General features: G+C 37.5%; 2 protein-coding genes across 12 annotated transcripts in view; one reads left to right on the top strand and one right to left on the bottom strand.

Moving 5' to 3' along the window:
* The window catches only part of LOC102971413 (PARP1 binding protein), a 123,755-nt gene extending 114,890 nt beyond the window's left edge, over positions 1-8,865 (bottom strand). For all 9 annotated transcript variants that reach the window (XM_042993036.1, XM_042993037.1, XM_042993039.1 and 6 more), the window contains exons 1-2: positions 8,774-8,865; positions 4,261-4,416 (exon numbers count right to left, since the gene is read on the bottom strand). In XM_042993036.1, coding sequence (XP_042848970.1) covers positions 4,261-4,416; positions 8,774-8,851 — 234 coding nt within the window. In that variant the 5' untranslated portion in view covers positions 8,852-8,865. The remainder of the gene's footprint in view (positions 1-4,260; positions 4,417-8,773) is intronic.
* Positions 8,866-8,913: 48 nt separating this feature from the next.
* The window catches only part of NUP37 (nucleoporin 37), a 42,786-nt gene continuing 32,480 nt past the window's right edge, over positions 8,914-19,219 (top strand). Inside the window, exons 1-2 of one of the 3 annotated variants that reach the window (XM_007085669.2) lie at positions 8,914-8,987; positions 10,263-10,483. In XM_007085669.2, the coding sequence (XP_007085731.1) occupies positions 10,328-10,483 (156 nt within the window). In that variant the 5' untranslated portion in view covers positions 8,914-8,987; positions 10,263-10,327. Of the gene's footprint in view, positions 8,988-9,032; positions 9,440-10,262; positions 10,484-12,627; positions 12,692-19,219 lie in introns of those variants that run through there. The other 2 variants (XM_042993044.1, XM_042993046.1) reach the window with 2 other exon arrangements.

The raw sequence follows: 19,219 nt of genomic DNA, 5'->3' as shown, positions 1-19,219 counted from the left end.
TGACCTGAGCCGAAACCAAGAGTTCGATGCCACCAAGGCACCCCCAGTGAAGAGATTTCTGAAGTAGCCTCAGTACTGCGCTTACCTCTCTGGATAATCTTCTTTTAGACTTTGTCTAATAATTAATTTCTGCTGAGAAAGGGGAGAACAGTCATCTACTTTGGCAGAAAATTGGCGGTTTATTCCCTGGAGAGCGTAAAACAGTCTCTGGACTGAAGGGTTCAATTGAAAACAAGAGTACCCAAATGGAAACAATAAGAATCACATGACCATTTATATTCTAAATGCTGATACTTCTTTCAAGCACCCAACACTTGGCAGCTCAACTTTACACTATTCGTGCAGGGGCAAAGAGGATTCTTCTGAGAAAACTGTTCTAAAACGGATATCCTAAAGAGATAGGCATCAAAGCTTCCCCAGCCAAATAGCCCAGTTAGGTCGGATTGACAAACTCTAATACTCCATGAAGAGTTTCCAGTAAGCATTTTAGTGCTCCACTTAAATGTAAGTGGATGGTCAAGGATCATCATGAAGAAAGTCTCTAGTAGGAAGAAAGGAAACTCTTCCCAAACAAGACTAATAAAACAAGGAACTTAGAGGAAATATTACACAAGAAGAAAACCTCAAAAAAAATTTATTAATAGTCTCAAAGGAGAAATACTATATGCTTGCAGGAAGAACAGAACAATATTTCAAAAAGAGAGAAAAAAAAGAGCTCTTGGAAATTAAGAGGATGATAACAGAGGCTGACTCAGCTGGTAGAGCACGTGACTCTTGATCTCAGGGTTGTTTGAGCCCCACATTGGGTGTAGAGAGTACTCAAAAATAAAATATTAAAAAAAAAAGAGGGTAACAGCAAACCCAATAATTATTAAACTAAAGAACCTATTAAATGTTGAATATCTTATTGAATATTGGTTGGAAGGAAAGTAAAAGATGAATGGATAAACTGATAGATTCATATAGTGGATAACTATTCACTGCTGAAAAGAAATGAGCTATTAAGCCATGAAAAGACATGGAGGGACCATAAATGCATCTGAAAGAAAGTAGAAGAAGCCAATCTGAAAAGGCTATATATACTTCACAATTCCAACTACATGACATTCTGAAAAAGGCAAATCTATGCTGACAATTAAAAGATCAGTGGTTGCCAGGGGTTGGGGAGAGGGAAGGATAAATAGGTGGAGCAGAGAGGAATTTTAGGGCAGGGAGACAATTCTGTACAATACTATAAAGGTGGATACATGTCATATATTTGTCAAACTCCACAGAATATACAACACCAAGAGTGTCTAGGGATAAAAATTCAGGGTGTCTGCTACTTACCATCAAATGGTTCATATAGAATAATATGAATAATATGTATGTATGTATGTGTGCAATATATATCTGTGTGTATTTATCTATTTCTATGATATACACGTACAAAAATATTAAAAGAATGATACAAAGGTAGCAAAATATTAACTGGTGAATCTGAGTGAAGGGCATAAAGGAGTTCAGTGTACTATTCTTGTGACTTTTCTGAAAGTTTAACTTTTTTTTAAACACAAACTCCAAAAAGTGCTACTTCCATTTTTTTCCCCACATACCTACATAGAGTTGATTTTTAACAATGACTATGATGAAAAATAAAAAAGCAGACAAATGGGTCATGTAACCACCACCACTTCAGCTACCCTGGTTCTTTTGCATTTTCACAAACCCTACCTACTGTCTCCTGCCCAAGGCCTCTGCATATGCTGTTCCTTCCTCCTCATCATCTTGCCCCAACTCTTTGCCTAGTTAACTGCTCTCCTTGCTTTACAGTTCAACTTGATCTCTCCAACCAGGTCAACTCCCTGGTCTCACAGCCTCATACACCTCTTCTCACAGCCATAGTTTTACATTTATTTGTATTTTTCTCTACTAAATGTCTACCTCACCCACTAGGTAATAAGCTAGGCAGGAGCCATGTCTGGTTTTGTTCATCATTTTAACCTTAACACTTATCACAATGCTTGGTACACAGAAGCAAATAAATAAATAAATAAATAAATAAATAAATAAATAAATAAATAAAAAAGAAAAAAAATCGGGGGAAGGGAAAATGAAAGGGAAGAAATTAACAATTAACATTTATATAAACAGCTGTGTTGGCCTCTTTGCTGTTCCTTGAACATGCCAGGCACATTCCCACTTCAGAGCCCTTCCATTTTGCCTGGCAGTCCCTTCCCACAAAAATTTCCATGCCTAGTTCCTTCTTTTCCTTTTCGAATCTTTGCTTAAATGGCAACTTGCAGATGAGGCCTTCCTTGACCATCCCTTTTCAAATTGCAAGAAATCTTTTACCCCAAAATCTATACATTCCTTAACCGCAGATCTGTGTTTTTTCTCTACAGTACTTGACCTAAAATACTAAATATCTTATTTATTATCTCTGTCTCTCCCCACTAGAAGATTAATGTCATAAGAGCAATAGTTTCCTTCAGAATGTTTAAAGTTTCTTTATTTATTTTTGAGAGAGACAGCATGCACACATGCAAATGGGGGAAGGGCAAGGAGAAAGAGGGAGGAGGAGAGAGAGGGAGAGAAGGAGGGAGGGAGAGAGAGAGAGAGAGAGAGAGAGAGAGAGAGAGAGAGAATGAATCTCAAGCAGGCTCCACACCGCCAGCACAGAGCCCAATACGGGGCTCGATCTCACAAAATGTGAAATCATGACCTGAGCCGAAGTCAGATGCTTAACCAACTGAGCTACCCAGGTGCCCCGCTCAGAATGTTTAGAATAAGGGTCTAGCACAGGGGCGCCTGGGTGGCTCAGTCCGTTAAGCATCCGACTTCGGCTCAGGTCATGATCTCATGGTCCATGAGTTCGAGCCCCACGTCGGGCTCTGTGCTGACAGCTCAGAGCCTGGAGCCTGTTTCGGATTCTGTGTCTCCCTCTTTCTCTCTCCTCCCCTGCTCATGCTCTGTCTCTCTCTTCTCAAAAATAAATAAACATTAAAAAAAAAAAATTTAGAAAAAGGTCTAGCACATAGTAAAAACTCAAATATTTGTTAAAAGAATGACTATGTCAGAATTTTGTCAAAATCTTCCTATGTTCAAAGTTTATCTTAATATATATGCAAAAATATACACACATGTTGTAAACACACAAAACTTCCAACTATCATGTATAACAAAGACTATCTCTTATTTTAAGATTATACAATTCCTAATTTTTAGGTGTTAAAATATTCTTCCTTTTCCAAAATTATGGTTCCAAGTAACTAGTTTTTCTCAATGGTCTTATTTGCCAATGTGACAAATGTTCAAATCTGTCAATGTCTAATACTTCTTTGGAACTTTTATTGGTATATGAAATCTAAAAATCTGGAACCTACTGACATAACAGATTAAAATAACTCATCAGAATGTCATTTCACTCACTATCTTGCCCAACAGGCCCACTGAAACTATTCCACCCTTCATATTAGGAGACATTCTCCTTGTTATATTCAAACCATCAAGACTTTGACCCTCTGGATGCTTCTTAACTGACTTTTCCCTTCCTTCATCCCTTCTTTAAAACCTTGCCACCCAAAGACTTCCCCTTCCTTTAAGTACATCACCTAAAATCTAAAATTTTTAAATCATTTTCTTACCACTCCAGCTTATATTCATCCTTCTCTCATCTGAACACCTTTAGGTACAGCTCATTCCAAACACTAGTTTGGTCCAAGCCAACTACATAAGAATCAGATTAAGAAAAGATTTTAAAAAGACAATTTCCAGAGTCTCAGTGCAGATTACAAGAATCAGAATTTCCAAGACTGGAAATTCCAAGATTTGTTTAAAAACCTTCCCAAGTGATTCTGATTCATAACATGGCTTAGAATAATCAATCTATAGCACTGAGTCTGAAATTAGTCATAAAATACTTCAATTATATTAAAATAAACATAATTTATGTATGCCTTCTAGAACTTTTTAAAGAAGTCATAAATGAAAACATTTTTAACCATAATACTAGTTGCATATTTATCTCAAGATTACAAATTAAACATTGAATATGCATGTCCTATGTTAAATTATACACATGAAGGCCTTAATTTTGAAGCAAATCATTTCAAATCCAATTGTAATATTTTGACGTAGATATAGAGAGGCATTTTTGAAAATACTATATTGATATTATCATAGGAGGACATATACTGCAAAGAAATTGATATAATTAAAATGAGCAGCTACCAAAATTCACTTTAAAAAAATAAGTAAACCCAAATATAGTCTACTAACCTGTTTGTTGTTGTCTGCCATGGAAAGCTGCAATGCCAAGAGCATGGAGTCTGCACCACATACAGTAGTTCTCTCAGAGTCACAAAGAATGTGCCAATTCCTTCTGAACTCTTTAATCATATCCAAGATAGACTTTTGATTAACCACAGCCATTCTCTGAAAGTAGAACAAAATGCAATGTTAAAAAGCTTTATTTTAATTGGAAACTAATATTTAACATGTGTAAGAAAGCAGAGTTAGGGAAAAATAAGTAGTGAATGAAAGGTCATTTCATATTTACTAAGATTGCTTTTAATTAAATTTAGGAAAACAGAACAACAAAACTTCTGCACAATCATATTTTCCTCTCCTTTAGTTTTCTTAAGCCAAATCTTTTGAAATAACAAAATCCAACCTTCAGTCTGAAAATTCATATAAAACAGATATATAAATTCTACAAACTTAGTAATTATAGACACAGACATAGCTAATTAAAGGAGTTTCAAAATATTTGTTATATTTGATTTGAGATAGATGGTAATATGTGTGGTAAATTAAAAAAAAAAAAAAGAAAAAGAAAAAAGAAAAAGACCAATTTCCTCCCATCCCTACATTATCCCAAAATAACTGGTCTACTTTTTACCCTTTTAAATATGGGTCAGTCTAGTGACTTGATTTACCAAGTGAATATGGCAAGAATGACGTCATGGGAGTTCCAAGCCTGGCTCGCAAAAGGCCCATGTTGAAAAGAGTTACTACTACAGGGGCACCTGGGTGGCTTAGTTGGTTAAGCGTCCAACTTCGGCTCAGGTCACGATCTCATGGTCTGTGAGTTCGAGCCCCGCGTCAGGCTCTGTGCTGACAGCTCGGAGCCTGGATCCTGTTTCAGATTCTGTGTCTCCCTCTCTCTCTGACCCTCCCCCATTCATGCTCTGTCTCAAAAAAATAAACGCTAAAAATAAATTTTTTTTAATAAAAAAAAAAGAAAAGGGTTACTACAGCATGCCTGATATCTATCTTTTGAAAGTCCTGCCTACAAGGTTGGCCCTTGGCTGCACCTGGGAACTCAGAATTCAGGAGGGTTCCCAGTAAGAGTGGCTCACTGTGGCTAAACTGTTTATACAAATAATATAGTTTATGCTGAACACAATGCTTTCTTTCTGAGTCTGGAATTTTAGAACACAGACAGAGGATACCTACCTCAGTACCCTGGGCACTGCATCTCTAAAGAGTTTTCCTGATAGACACTATTTAATATGGGTTGTCAAGACTTTTTGCTGGAGGACTTAAGCATGTCCTATGTGACTCCACTAAGAACAGACTTCTGTAAGCTTATGCCTGATCACCCCAGGACTTTGCTTCATGCACTGCCTCCCCATGTAGCTTCGTTCTTTGTTGATTTTGTTTAGCATCTTGTTGCTGTAATAAATTAGAGGTATGGGCACAACTAGATGCTAAGTCCTCTGAGCCTTAGCAGACATCCAACCTATAGGTGGTCTTAGGGGCCTCCTGATACAAGGCTTTGCAGCTTTAGTTCTTACTCTCTTTCTTACCCTAGACTGCCATATGAAAAAGTCCAAGCTCACCTCTCAAGAGGCCATAGAAAAGAGAACCAATGCACTCCAGTTGACAACCAACACCAACTCAAAGACACGTGAGGCTATATTAGACTTTCCAGCCCCCATCAACCTGCCAGAGAAACTGCAGCCACATTAGTGATCCCAGGCAAGACTAGCAGAACCACTTAGCTGAGTCCAGCCATTGCTGGTCCACAGTATCATAAGCAAATAAAGTGGTTGCTGTTTTAAATCCACTAAGTTTTGGATGGTTTGTTACACAGCAATAGATAACCAATACAATATCTAATATTCAGCAGTTTCTTGGTACCAGAAACTTTTCAAAAGCTTAATATTTATTACCTTATTCAATCTTTGCAAGAGTCCTATGAGGAAGGTCTATTATTATCTTCATTTTACCTTTGAAGAATGTGATGCCCCATGTCACTCAGCTAGCAAATGGCAAAACAGACTTAAACCCAAGATGCTTAACTCCATAAGCTGTGCTCTTAAATCACTGTATTACATAACTTCTCTTGACAGACAAAAGTCTTTCAAAATAACTGGATGTAGTTCCAATGTCTTATAAGCCCAAGTGTAAACAAGGAAGTGGTTTCTTTCTCTGAGTTTACAGTTATGCCCGCTAAAAGTTGTTTTTTCCTACCTCCTCTTAAGTATGCTCATTTCTAACATATTCATATGACATTATCTTATTTTGGGTATGTTCTCCTGTACATATCCCATTTATTAGCTTCCTGTTATCTTTTTCTTTCTTTATGTGGCATAAATAGAATTCCAGATATTTACTAGGTATTTTGGGTTTATATGATCAAGAAAATGGGTACATAACATTTACAAAGCAATAATTCATAGTTGCATCAGTGATGCAATTTAAAGATACAAATAAAAAACTTTACAATATCTACATCTATACAAATACTAGTAAGTTGCTAAAAGTTATATTTCTCTTCAAAATATCACCTTCATTTCTTTTTTTTTAAAGGCTTATTTGAGAGAGAGGGAGAAAGAGCGAGCACACATGCCAGAGAGGGGCAGAAAGAGAGGGGACAGAGGATCCAAAGCAGACTCTGCCCTGCTGGCAGAGAGCCCAATGCAGGGCTCAAACTCACAAACCACGAGATCATGACCTGAGCTGAAGTCAGATGCTCAACTGAGTCACCCAGGTGCCCATCACCCTTACTTCTTAAAAGAAAAAAAAAAAAAAAAAAAAGAAAGTGAAAAAGTAAATTTTCAGTTATATGATCAGTTTACCCGACAAATCTTTAGCACTAAATAATTTAGGGTATTATTTCAAAGTAATATGAGTTCAGATTGCTAAGAATGAAAACTAGTCAAGAATTAACTTAATAGCTATGAGATCTATGCCAAGTTATGTCACCGCCCCTGCCTCAGCCTCCTTGTACTGAAAATGAAAATAATAGTTCCTATCTCACAGGATTTTGTGAAAAGTAAATGACATAAATACAAGTTTAGCTTTTAGCAGTGTCTGGCACATATAAAAGCCAACAGTCTCATCCAGGGGTCAGAACACTTTTTGGAAAGGACCAAAATAGTAAATATTTAAGGAGTGCAAAGCATATGGTCTACATGTCACAACTATTCTACTTGATCTTGCTGTACGAAAATAGCCACAGACAATACATAAACAAATGAGCATAGCTGTGCTTCAACAAAACTTTATGGAAATTAAAATTAAGTTTCACAAATTATTATTCTCTTGTTTTTGTTTCAACTATTCAAACATGTAAAATCTATTCTTAGCTCAGGAACTGACTACAAAAAAACAAAAGCAAGTAGTGCCCTAGTTTGCCAACACTGGTGTAGTCTCAGCTTGTCAGCAGCTAGCTGTCTGCAAAAGTCAGTTGTAAAACTGACTGCCTAGGTAAAAGTATCATCACATAGAAAACAGGAATAATACCTTCCAGCCAGTTATGAGAAGTCAATGAGACAATGAATATGCAACCACTCTGAATGTTAGGCTGCACTATACAAAAACAGTAGAAGGTGGCATCGATAATAAATACTTGTTTTAAAAAACTGGATTCCAGGGGCGCCTGGGTGGCTCAGTCGGTTAAGCGTCCGACTTCAGCTCAGGTCACGATCTCGCGATCCGCGAGTTCGAGCCCCGCGTGGGGCTCTGGGCTGATGGCTCAGAGCCTGGAGCTTGCTTCCGATTCTGTGTCTCCCTCTCTCTCTGCCCCTCCCCCGTTCATGCTGTGTCTCTCTCTGTCTCCAAAATAAATAAAAGTTAAAAAAAAATTAAAAAAAAACAAAACTGGATTCCAAACTGCACTGTAGCAAAAATTATGAGACAGGAAATTATCACTGTAGAGACAGTGTGAGATGGTAAAAGAATTTTTGAGTCAGACATTCCAGGGCCCACATCAGGTTCCCCAATTTAAGAGATATATGGCCTTCAGTATTTAAAATCTCTGATGAATATTAATTTCCTTAAATGTAAAACCAGTTAAGAGATCTCCTACCTCATAAAACTATGAGACACAAGTAAATAACCCACCTAGTGCCTGCACACTTATTAGGTGCCCAATTGAAAAAAAAAAAAAAATGGCAGTCGTTGGTGCTATTATCGTCAGAATGCTGATCCTAAATATTCCTTAGAAGAATGTAATAGGGAGAGGGCGAAGTCTCAGAATTGGAGCCTGCGCACGTTTTGGGACTAGGACCTGGTTTCCTGCCAACCTAATGAACCTAAATAGGCCTCTACGGGGCTCAGTTTCCAGTCTGCAGATGATCCCTCAGGACCTTTTAGCTCTATTCATCACTAGGTACCGTGAACTCTGTTCAACACCCCGGGACCCAACCAGGCTCGAGAGCAAAGCCACTGAAAAAATAATACCCTAGACGGTTACTTAGCTGTCACCGAAAACCCCTCCCCAGCCGCAGCCTGAGTCAAAAATTAAAGTACGACAGCAGGGTAAGGAAGACAAGAGACTCACCTGGCTCAAAGTAGACCCGCTAGGTGCAGACCCAACAGAAGCAAACTCCGGCCGAGCTGCAGTCTCCAAGTTGTCCATTTTAATTTTAAATCTCGCGGGAAGGCTCGGGAGCCAATCGCTGCTTCCGCCCTCTGACCCGGAAACTAACTCCGAGCGCGCCGCAGCAGCCCCCAGCGGAGACCAGATTCCTTCTGACCACTTCCCGACGCCCCTGGTGCGTATCACACGGGAACCCAGGGGGCCGCGCCGCTCTGCTCCTGGCCGCCCGCGCTCGCATCCTTTTCGTGCGAGTTCCTTCTCTCCCCAACCGTGTTCCACCTCTCTTCCTTCTGACGTGGGGCTTCGGGAGGTGGTAGCGGGGTCTCGCGGGACTTGCCTGCCTGGGGAGAGGTGTTGGGGTTCTTTGAGAGGACTTCAGTTGTTCCTTCCGTCTTTTCCCCTCCAGTTTTAGACAAGTCCAGCCCGCCTTGTACAGTAAAACCCTGAGAATGTAGTGAGAATGGGCACTAGTTTAACGAGGAATAGGGGACCAAGTTTCCTGACCTCGAATATCTTCCACTTCTGACACGGCGCTGCCTCTGAGGGCATCCACCTGCTGGTCACCTTTAACTATTGCTCAGTCCCGGATCCCCTCTCCTATGGTTACTATTTTATAGGCTCCCTGAGGTGGGATTCCTCTGATTCTCAATAAATACTTATCAGGTTCTTGATGTGTTTGTTACTGAGCCCAACTGTTCTCAGGACAACTCCTGCATCCAGTTAAGAGAAAAAAAGACCTCTTTAGATCCCTAAATCTCTGGGAATGCTGCTTCGTCTGGGAATGCTGCTTCCACAGTGCACACCAGGCCATGACAGGCTGGTTGAAATTTTGTGCCTAGTTTTATGAATATTATCTTTATGTCACACATTTCGGCACTCCTTCCTCCAGATCCTCTATTTTGGATCTGCTTATTTTATTGCTCTTTTCACACTGAATCATGACCATTACCGGATATTGTAATCTTCAAGGTGGAGGGCTGTGTTTTACTTCTCTAGCACTGGTGTCCAACACATAGTAAAGTATTTTAAATGCTGTCTCGTCTTAGGAGCTTGGCAGCTAACCTATTAAAGTCTCCATTTCTTTCTCTGTAAAATGGGAACTGTAAGTAGTACCTTCCTCTTAAGTTTGCAAATATAGGTGTCCTGATGTCAGTTAAATCCTCAACATGGAACTTACAAGTGGTGCTTCGTAAATGTTAAGTATCATTAATTTTTATGAATATATTTACTACAGTGGTTACATCTTCAAGTACTTACTATGTCTTTTAGGTCATCTGAACAGGATATTATGATATATTCTGCAGGTATCACTCATAAAGTATTTAAAGAAGTACTTGAAATTGTTTAGCTGTCTCTGGCATCTGAAACACCATGTCCTTATTTTATTTGCTGAAAGTGACTAACACTTTGATGGTTTCTGTCTTAACTGTGTCTGTGCTATCATCCACAGTTTCGTGACCTTGTCCAGTAGAAGGCTATTTTATTTTTACAACTGTTCAAGTATTGACATACAAGATGAAGCAAGATGCCACAAGAAATGCTGCCTACACTGTGGATTGTGAAGATTATGTGCATGTGGTAGAATTTAATCCCTTTGAGAGTGGGGATTCAGGAAACCTAATTGCATATGGTGGCAGTAATTATGTGGTCATTGGCACGTGTACATTTCAGGTTAGTGTACAAACTCAGTGAATGACAGTGCAGCTATTTCAGAGCTTAAAAAATTTTTTTGGTAAACTTTGGCTAAATTTGGAAAGCATATTGAGTTTGAATGTAAGAAAAAAAAAATGATATGAAGAACTACAGAGGAAGATATTCCAGTAATATATGCCTGAGACTTGTGGAAATATTAAATAAGTAGTGAAAAAAAAGACTGTAAGGCTTCTCTTTTGCCTCATGTTTAGAAATGCAATATCCTAGTAATTGAAGGTTGTGAGTAACTGAACATTTGGTATGTACAGGGAAACAAATGAATTCTAAGTAATTAATCTAGTTTTTCTGCATTCCACTTTGACTTAGGAAACAAGTCTTAAAAATCGTACTCCAGGAGATTTTCCAGCTGTCAGGATATTCAGCTTTTCTATTCATATGCTCTCTTGCTTCTCATACATCTAAAGCATACATCCAGAGTGTACAAAGTATGAGACCATATTAATTGAACAGACAATTTAGCACAGTCATTAAGACAATGAGCTCTGGCACCAAAATGCTTAGATTTTTACTCCTACCTGGCTTTACCTCTTAATAGCTATATGACCTTGAGCAGGTACTTAACCTCTGTTCTATAAAAATGATGAAAATAATACTTAATGGGGTGTTATGAGAATGTAGTGAGTTAGTACATGAGAAGTTCCTGGAAGGCATCTGGCACATTTAATGCATACACACACACACACACACACACACACACACACACACACACACACACACACATATGTTTTAACTGTCATTGATTTGGTCAGTATTGCCCCCTAGCACAGGCCCATATTTAATCACCAAAGCAAGATTGTTTCTGATGAGCACACACCATGTTTTCTCACAGGAAATAGTTCCACATGTGGAAGAGTCTAAACAATGAGAGTTCAACTCTCAGAAATCTTGGCTAATCCTTAACTTACCGGAATATTATTCATAGAACAGTATTTCTCAAGTTAAGATTAATCAATGAGGTAATTTGGCAGTGATCAGTTTTCAAAGATTTAAAGTAACTTTACCACTCCCATACTGTTTATAAACATTATTTTCTCTTTTACTTGGGAAGCAGTTCAGTATCTTACAATGTTTTGGCATCATAAATGCAATTTAGCATTTTGCAATGCAATAAATATATAAAGTTATACAAAGTTAGACTGCATGAGTATTTATCCTAAGGAGAAAGTATGAATTAAAGGCTTCAGTTTTTTGGTGTCTGAGTAGAATACAGGAGGTCTTACGTTGTCCCACGTTGTCTCTTAAGGTTGGGATAGGAAGTGCTCGCTTTCACACTAAGTGACCCTCGGTCTGACTAGCTGGACTACTTGGTTAGGATCAAAAAAAGTCCACATTATTAAGAGAAATAACACACTCTTGAAAAAGACTGAGGGAAAAACCATCTTTCCAGTGTAGGCTACTAACCTACGAAAGAATAGAGCAGCTCCTTACAGGTGAAACTTTTACTTCATTACTTTTTAAATGAATAGCTGTAAACATAGAATTGTGTTTAAAAAAGTACTGAAAAAGTATACCTTAATCTCTTGTTTATGTCCAGCTAGGAAATGAGAAAGTCAAGAAGGGAGAAAAAAATTAAGAAGAAAGGCAGAGGTGATGAGTGGCAGAGAGAAAATGAAAGCAAAAGACAAAACGAGAAGAGAACTAACAAAAACATTTGTATTGCTCTGTCATGTCTTGCACATTGTCCTTGTTCATCTTCAGACCTGTCAGATTGGCAATCTAGGTCTTACAGCCAAGTTACCTAAAGAAAGAATTGGATTTTATTAATTTGGCAAGTAACGAACACAAATATTCTGTGCCAAGTATCGGAGATATAATTAAACAACTGTCCCTGACCTCACAGAGTTTCCATTTTACTTCAAAGAAATTCAGGATTTGTAAATGACTGGTAAATAAAAAAACAAGATCTAGACCTTGGTTCTAAACCCCTGTTCTTTTCCCTCTGTGCTATTCAGACAGGTTGCAGCCATATTTCAAATAGTTCTGCAAGAGAATTGAATCCCAATAATCTGTGTTTGAGGATTCAGAATAAATTATTGCTTCCCTTTAAAGTTTTTTTTTTTATCTAATTAAACACTATTAAACATTGTGTTTTCTCATGTTAGAATCTTCAAGTTTCGTAGCATCCAATTTCTGCCTCCCTCTTGTCTGAGACAACATGAAGTAAAGGTAAATTGAATTGAAAGCTTTCCACTTTCCTGTTGGAAAGGCAATCCTCATTCTAATACTCTTAGGAAACAGTGCACTAGGTTTAAATTTCAACAAAGCATTTTTCAGAATCTTATGGTGTTCTTTTTAATATGGAAATTTGAGCTGAATGATGGTACTGTTAATTGATGTCATGTATTTGTCAAGGATTAAGTGCAAATCAGGTGCTGGGAACTGGTAACACATGTTAAAAAAGCAAGGACTCTACCTCAAGATGTTTAAACGTAAAACAATGCAGTAAGAAAACTGCTCTAAAAAGTCCTATGTGCAAAGGGTGGAGGAAACATGAAAGTTTCTAGTCTATTCAAAGGGTCACCAGTAATGCATCAGGGCCCTTACTGGGATTTGAATGAGAACATTTGATTTAAGCAAGCTCACTGAATTTATATAGAACATGAAGCTGACAAGGATACCTAATGCTTTGATGATAAACTGCATTTAACAAGTATTTATTAAGCACCTATTGTTTGCCAGACATTGTACTTAGAATTGAGCTATTCTTTAATAGATCTGATTAATGGACCAAGTTGAACAAGCTAAAAATTAATAAAGTCTTGAAATGATAGACTGCTAAAGCTAGAAGAGACAATTGTGACTTATAGTTTTTAGTCACCTGGATGTTCACCATGAGTCAGTGCAATGATTAACTGCCAAATTCAATGCTGTCCTGTAGAAATACAATGTGAGCCACAGGTATATAAATTTAAGTGTTATAGCAAACACATTAAAAGTAAAAACCAGGTGAAATTAATTTTAATGTTTTTTTTTTAACCCATTGTATCCAAAATATTTCATGTGTGACCAATATGAGAAATTAATGAGGGGCTCCTGGGTGGCTCAGTCAGCTAAGCATCTGGTTTCAGCTCAGGGCATGATCTCGCAGTTTGTGAGTTCAAGCCCTTCATCAGGCTCTGTGCTGACAGCTCAACCTGGAGCCTGCTTCACACTCTGTGTCTCACTCTCTCTGCCCTCCCTGGCTCACGCTCTGCCTCTCTCTCTCAAAAGTAAACATTAAAAAAAAAAAAATTTAATTTATGAGATATTTTGTATTGGTGTGGATTTGGCACTTTATAAAATATACAGAGTTTTGAACTAGCTGTATTTCAGGTGCTTAATCACCCCATGTGACTGGTGGCTACCATGCTGGACAGTATAGCTCTATATTCTCCTGTATAAATTCACAGGTTTAATGTTTACTTCAGTTCTCAGCAGTGTATATTATGATGCAAAGCAGATGATGTATTCGAAGACAGATTTCAGAATGCTATTAAAATGTTTGAAACCATCATGTGAAAGAGGGATTAGACTCAGAATGATAGATGTATTTTGTGTAACTTGTCAATTCTGAGTTGAGTTGTGGCTTAATAGCGCTTTAAGACCGATGCTGAATCTTCTCTTTGAGTGCATTCACCTAAGGAGAGATCAGCTGTGGCCAGACACTTGCCATCACTGAAGTAGACTTAATCCATATGGTTCCAGAAGGCAGGAGCACTGAATAGAATTTACATGGGAACAGAGTTAGGTTTAATGTTAAAGAGAACGCTTCTTTTTTTATTTTTTTTTATTTATTTTTTTTATTTTTTATTTTTTTATTTTTTATTTTTTAATATATGAAATTTACTGTCAAATTGGTTTCCATACAACACCCAGTGCTCATCCCAAAAGGTGCCCTCCTCAATACCCATCACCCACCCTGCCCTCCCTCCCACCCCCCATCAACCCTCAGTTTGTTCTCAGTTTTTAACAGTCTCTTATGCTTTGGCTCTAAAGAGAACTCTTCTAATCAGAACTACCCCTGAGTTGAATAAGCTCCCCCCAAGAAGTAGCTAATTTCCTGTCACCGAATGTGCAGAGAAGGGTTGTGCAAACTCTCTTCAGATGTTCTATAAATTCAAGTGTGAGATGAAAGAAGTGGACTAGGTAAACTTTTACAGTCTCATCTGACTAAAATTCTGTGTTTGGCCTTAAATGGGTGTGGTGGGAAGGCCTACCAATTTCAAACCCTTAGAATAGCCCTTTCAATCAACCTGGCTTTGTCCCAACCTCAAATACGCCAGAGCCTTATATAATGATTTGTACTGTAGCAAGTTTTCCAAAGTGTCTTAATTTCCTTCCTATACAATACTGCCTACACCCCAAACTAAACCTAAAATAACATTCGTCTCTGCCTATACCACACACACACCCTAGCCTTTTAGTTGGCTCCATGGCAGACATTGCTGCCAGGAAAAAAGGTTTCACTGGTAATACATAAAGCTCAGGGTATACAGTCCCTGGGTTTCTTTATCTCCACCGGCCACCCAATAACTCCATATATACTATGGGTAACAAATTATAGAACCCAATTGTCAACACTGTTGTTACAGTTGCAAAGTAAAGTGTGTTTTGATGGTGAAACTTCATTTTTAGAAGATTGATTTGTCCGGTGTGGAAAAATAGATGTAACCCAAACTATGAAGTCAGCTATGATTAGGCTCTTAACCTTATTTTAAAATTGCTTAGTGGTTGCTGCCTTGGCATATCTGGCTGTTAGCTATACAGTTATTATACACACAGATTACGAAGTAATAAAAGTTGACAGTGTTTTTCTTTCCTTGATAAGTACATTTCTATCTCCTTTTTTTCATTTATGGAAAAACTTTTTGTTGTTAACTCTAAGTTCATCTGAAATTTAAAGTTATTTTCAAGGGGCATCTGAATTATTTAGAGAAAACCCTGTGTAATGTATCTGTGAAATGGCTTTGCTAAGGATCCCAAAGGCTATCCTGGAAAAAATCTACACATCCAATAGGATTCACTTTAAGTACACACTCTAAAACTTTGCATTTACTTTTTTTTTTTTATGTTTATTTATTTTTGAGACAGAGAGAGACAGAGCATGAATGGGGGAGGGTCAGAGAGAGGGAGACACAGAATCTGAAGCAGGCTCCAGGCTCTGAGCTGTCAGCACAGAGCCTGATGCGGGGCTTGAACTCATGGACTGTGAGATCATGACCTGGGCCGAAGTCGGATGCTTAACTGACTGAGCCACCCAGGCGTCCCTGAAACTTTGCATTTAGATTCAGGATGAATGGAGTTCTTAGAACAGGCCTTTAGGTAATATTCCTATCTATGTAGACATATGTATTTATTAAATAACAAGTTTCACCTGCTCTGGATTTTTTTTTCCTTGATGATGTTAGAATTTTATAAAATTATAAAAGAATTATAAAGGAAAACTTACAAAAGGTAACTACAGCCACTTAATACAGAGGATTCCTTGGGCAAATTTGTCATGAAAAATTTTGCTGGAGTCTCTAGACCAGTTAGGGTATTGATTTAAATAAGACAAGGATTTACTTATTTTTAAATCACAATATTTTAAGCCTATAAAAAGTATTTTAAAATATGTATTATCTATAAAAAGTATAAAGAATAATAAAATAGGGGCACCTGGATGACTCAGTCACTTGAGCATCCAGCACTTGATTTCAGCTCAGGTCATGATCTCATGGTGAGGCTGGGCCCTGCATAGGGGCTATCAGTGCAAAGCCTGCATGGGATTCTCTCTCCCTCTCTCTCTGCCCCTCACCCCTTCTCAAAATAAACAAATATTTTAAAAAAGAAGAAGAAGAAAATATGTTCCTGTATACCCACAACCTGGCTTAAGCAATGGAACATTAGCAATTCCCTCAAAGCCCTCTGGGTGTTCTCCTCTTACGGCCTTTCCTTCTCACCCCCAAGAGTCTGAAATTTTATCTTGGGGATTCTTTGTTTTTCTTTATAGAATTACCATATATGTAGGTGTTACAAATCAGTATATTGTATTTCATGTTTTAACCTTTGTTTTAATGAAATTATTCTGTATTCTGTTCTTCTACAGTATGTTGCTCTTACCATTGTATTTGTTAGATTCCTCCATGTCAAAGTTCATTTATTTCCATTGTTATATGATACACAAATATACCATGATTAATCTATTCTTCTGTTGGCTATTTGGGTTACTTTTTGTTTTTTACTCTTGAAAACCTTGCCAATACGCATATTCTTATGTCTTCTGCTTGTGTTTTGTTACCTCCTTTCATTATTTTCTTCCCTGTTAATTTGGAGGTTGTACATGCTGTTTCTTTTAATGGTTACCAAAGACACTTTAACATACACACTTAATTAGACAAAGTCAGAATTAATATCTTTAACTTCTTCATGAACAAAATAAGGATCTTTGACTCTGAACTATTACCACACCCTCCAGACTTCTATTACTGTCATATTTTAGTTGTCATTTTTCTTTTCACTTTAACACACGAATTTAAGTGTTTTAGGTGGCTAATATTTGTTTAGATCAACCCACCTGCTTGCCTTTGATTTTTTACTCACTTTTTCTTACATCTCAGGCCTTCCTTCTGGGATCATTTTTCTTCACCTGAAAACACATTCTTTACTATAAGAAAAACTTTACTACTAAATTTTTACTGCTAAGTTATTTACTACTAAATAATTTCTAATATTTTACATTTTTCCAGCCACTTAAGGTGTCTGTTGCAAATTACTCATAGTTATTTACAACTCCTTAAAAATCGAAAAATGGTTTTCATCTCATGGGCCTTACAAAAACAAGCCAGAGGTCAGATTTTGCACAACCTTGGTTGCCACCATCTGCTTTAGATCTTTCAGTGAGAGTTTATTGATGCTGAGTCTTGGTTTTTGTTTTTCTGAAAATATCTTTAGTACAGCTTCATTCTTGAAGTGTTTAGTTCTAGAGTGTTTTTCAGTCATCATTTTGGAGCTCTTATTCTAGTATCTTCATGCATTTGTTGTTTCTGCTGAGACGTCCATGGTTGTCCTTTTATAGGAAATCTCTTGTGTAGGGAACCTGTCTTTTCTTCTGGCTGCTGTTCCTGACACCTCCCCCTACCCCCCCCCCACACACACACACCTGGCCTTCTCCCTCCCCACCACTCTCTCCCTCAATGTGTATATACATATACACACAAATTTATATCATGAGAGTTTGTGTGTATATTCTGAAGCTTCACTATGTTGTATCTGCCTGCAGATTTTTTATTTAAGCCAACTGGGATGTATTTTTCTTTCTAAATGTGCATATTGGTGCCTGTCATCAAGTATGGAGAGGATCCTTTGTCATTATCTCTTCAAATATTGCCTCTTCCCTCATTCCCTCTATTCACTCCTTTATAGCCCCAATTAGATACGTGGTAGACCTTTTCATTGAATCCCTTTTCTCTTGTTGTCTTCACTTTGCTCCATTCTGAGTAATTTTTTTCAAATCTGTCTTCCAGCTGCTCTAAGCATTGATTTTTTTTTTCCATTATGGTATTTTCATCTAAATTTTTTGTTTGGTTCTTTTTAAAATCTGCCTAATCATTTTTGGTAATCTCTTGTTGCTTACTCATATTTGTGTTTGTGATATTTTTTTTCCACGTATATGAGTGCATGCATGTAAGATCATGTTTGATTGAACTATATCTGTGGGAACTTTTTGAGACCTGCGTAGAGGTAGTTCATCCAAAGAGAATTTGCTTTTGTCTGTCAAGTGCTTGGGGCCACTACCAACATATGGCCATTTTAAAATGTTATTTTCTGAAGCACATAGTTAGTGTGAATTCAGGCCCCAAACTCATGTGAGGACCAGTTTATGGGTGAGATTTTCTTGTAAGTGGCATTTCTCTTTCTTAGCCTTCACCCATGGTAGACATTTTGCATAGTACTTTCGGTTTTTTGGTTTTATTCCTACTTCCCCTTTAGAAGTCCTGGATCTATGCAGAAGTCTCTAGTCATCCTTCTTTGTGCAGGCACTAAGCTTTGTCTTTTTGCCTCGCAAACAAGCAGTTAGTTATTGGATGTGAGCAGAAGTACTTAAGATAGCTGCATGCCTAAGTGCTCAGTTGCTTCCCTGGACTTGGATTTTTGCATTATTTTTATAATGGGAAAGCTTTTCAGGTGAACGTCCATATTGCCAGACCTAGATGACTTGGCTTTTCAAAACTCATTTTTTCTTCCTCCTCTTCCCATGAAGATAAACAGAAATCATTTTACTAGTACTGAGCGGGTAAATAAGCTGACTTTAATTAAACATCTAACCTAGAATCCAAAAGACTAACCAGATTGTATCAACATATTCACTATTCATAGACTGTAACAGTATTAGATGAACAATTTGTAACATCTTATACATGTATAGTGCCACATATAATACTATGTGAAAATTATTGATATTCATTGTAATGACTGAGGCATTACCTTGTACATAACCAAAACTTTATGTTCGGTATGTATTTTTTTAATATTGTCAGTTCGATTATGTATGGTAACTCATTTACCTAGAATATTTTGATTTTTAGAGGATTCAATTTTCATTGCATTTGGTGTGAAATATGTTTACTACCAGGAATAAAATGTCTTCTAAGTAAGATAAAGTATAACATGTTCACTGTTTATTTTTAGTGGCCGTAGAGAGTTATTCTTTGAGGCTTAGAAAGTTTTATCGAT

Source organism: Panthera tigris, chromosome B4 (genome assembly GCF_018350195.1).
Source record: "Panthera tigris isolate Pti1 chromosome B4, P.tigris_Pti1_mat1.1, whole genome shotgun sequence".
NCBI classification, from domain to species: Eukaryota; Metazoa; Chordata; class Mammalia; order Carnivora; family Felidae; genus Panthera; species Panthera tigris.
Note: the sequence above shows the minus strand (reverse complement) of the source record. Positions and strands in the feature narration are given on the sequence as shown.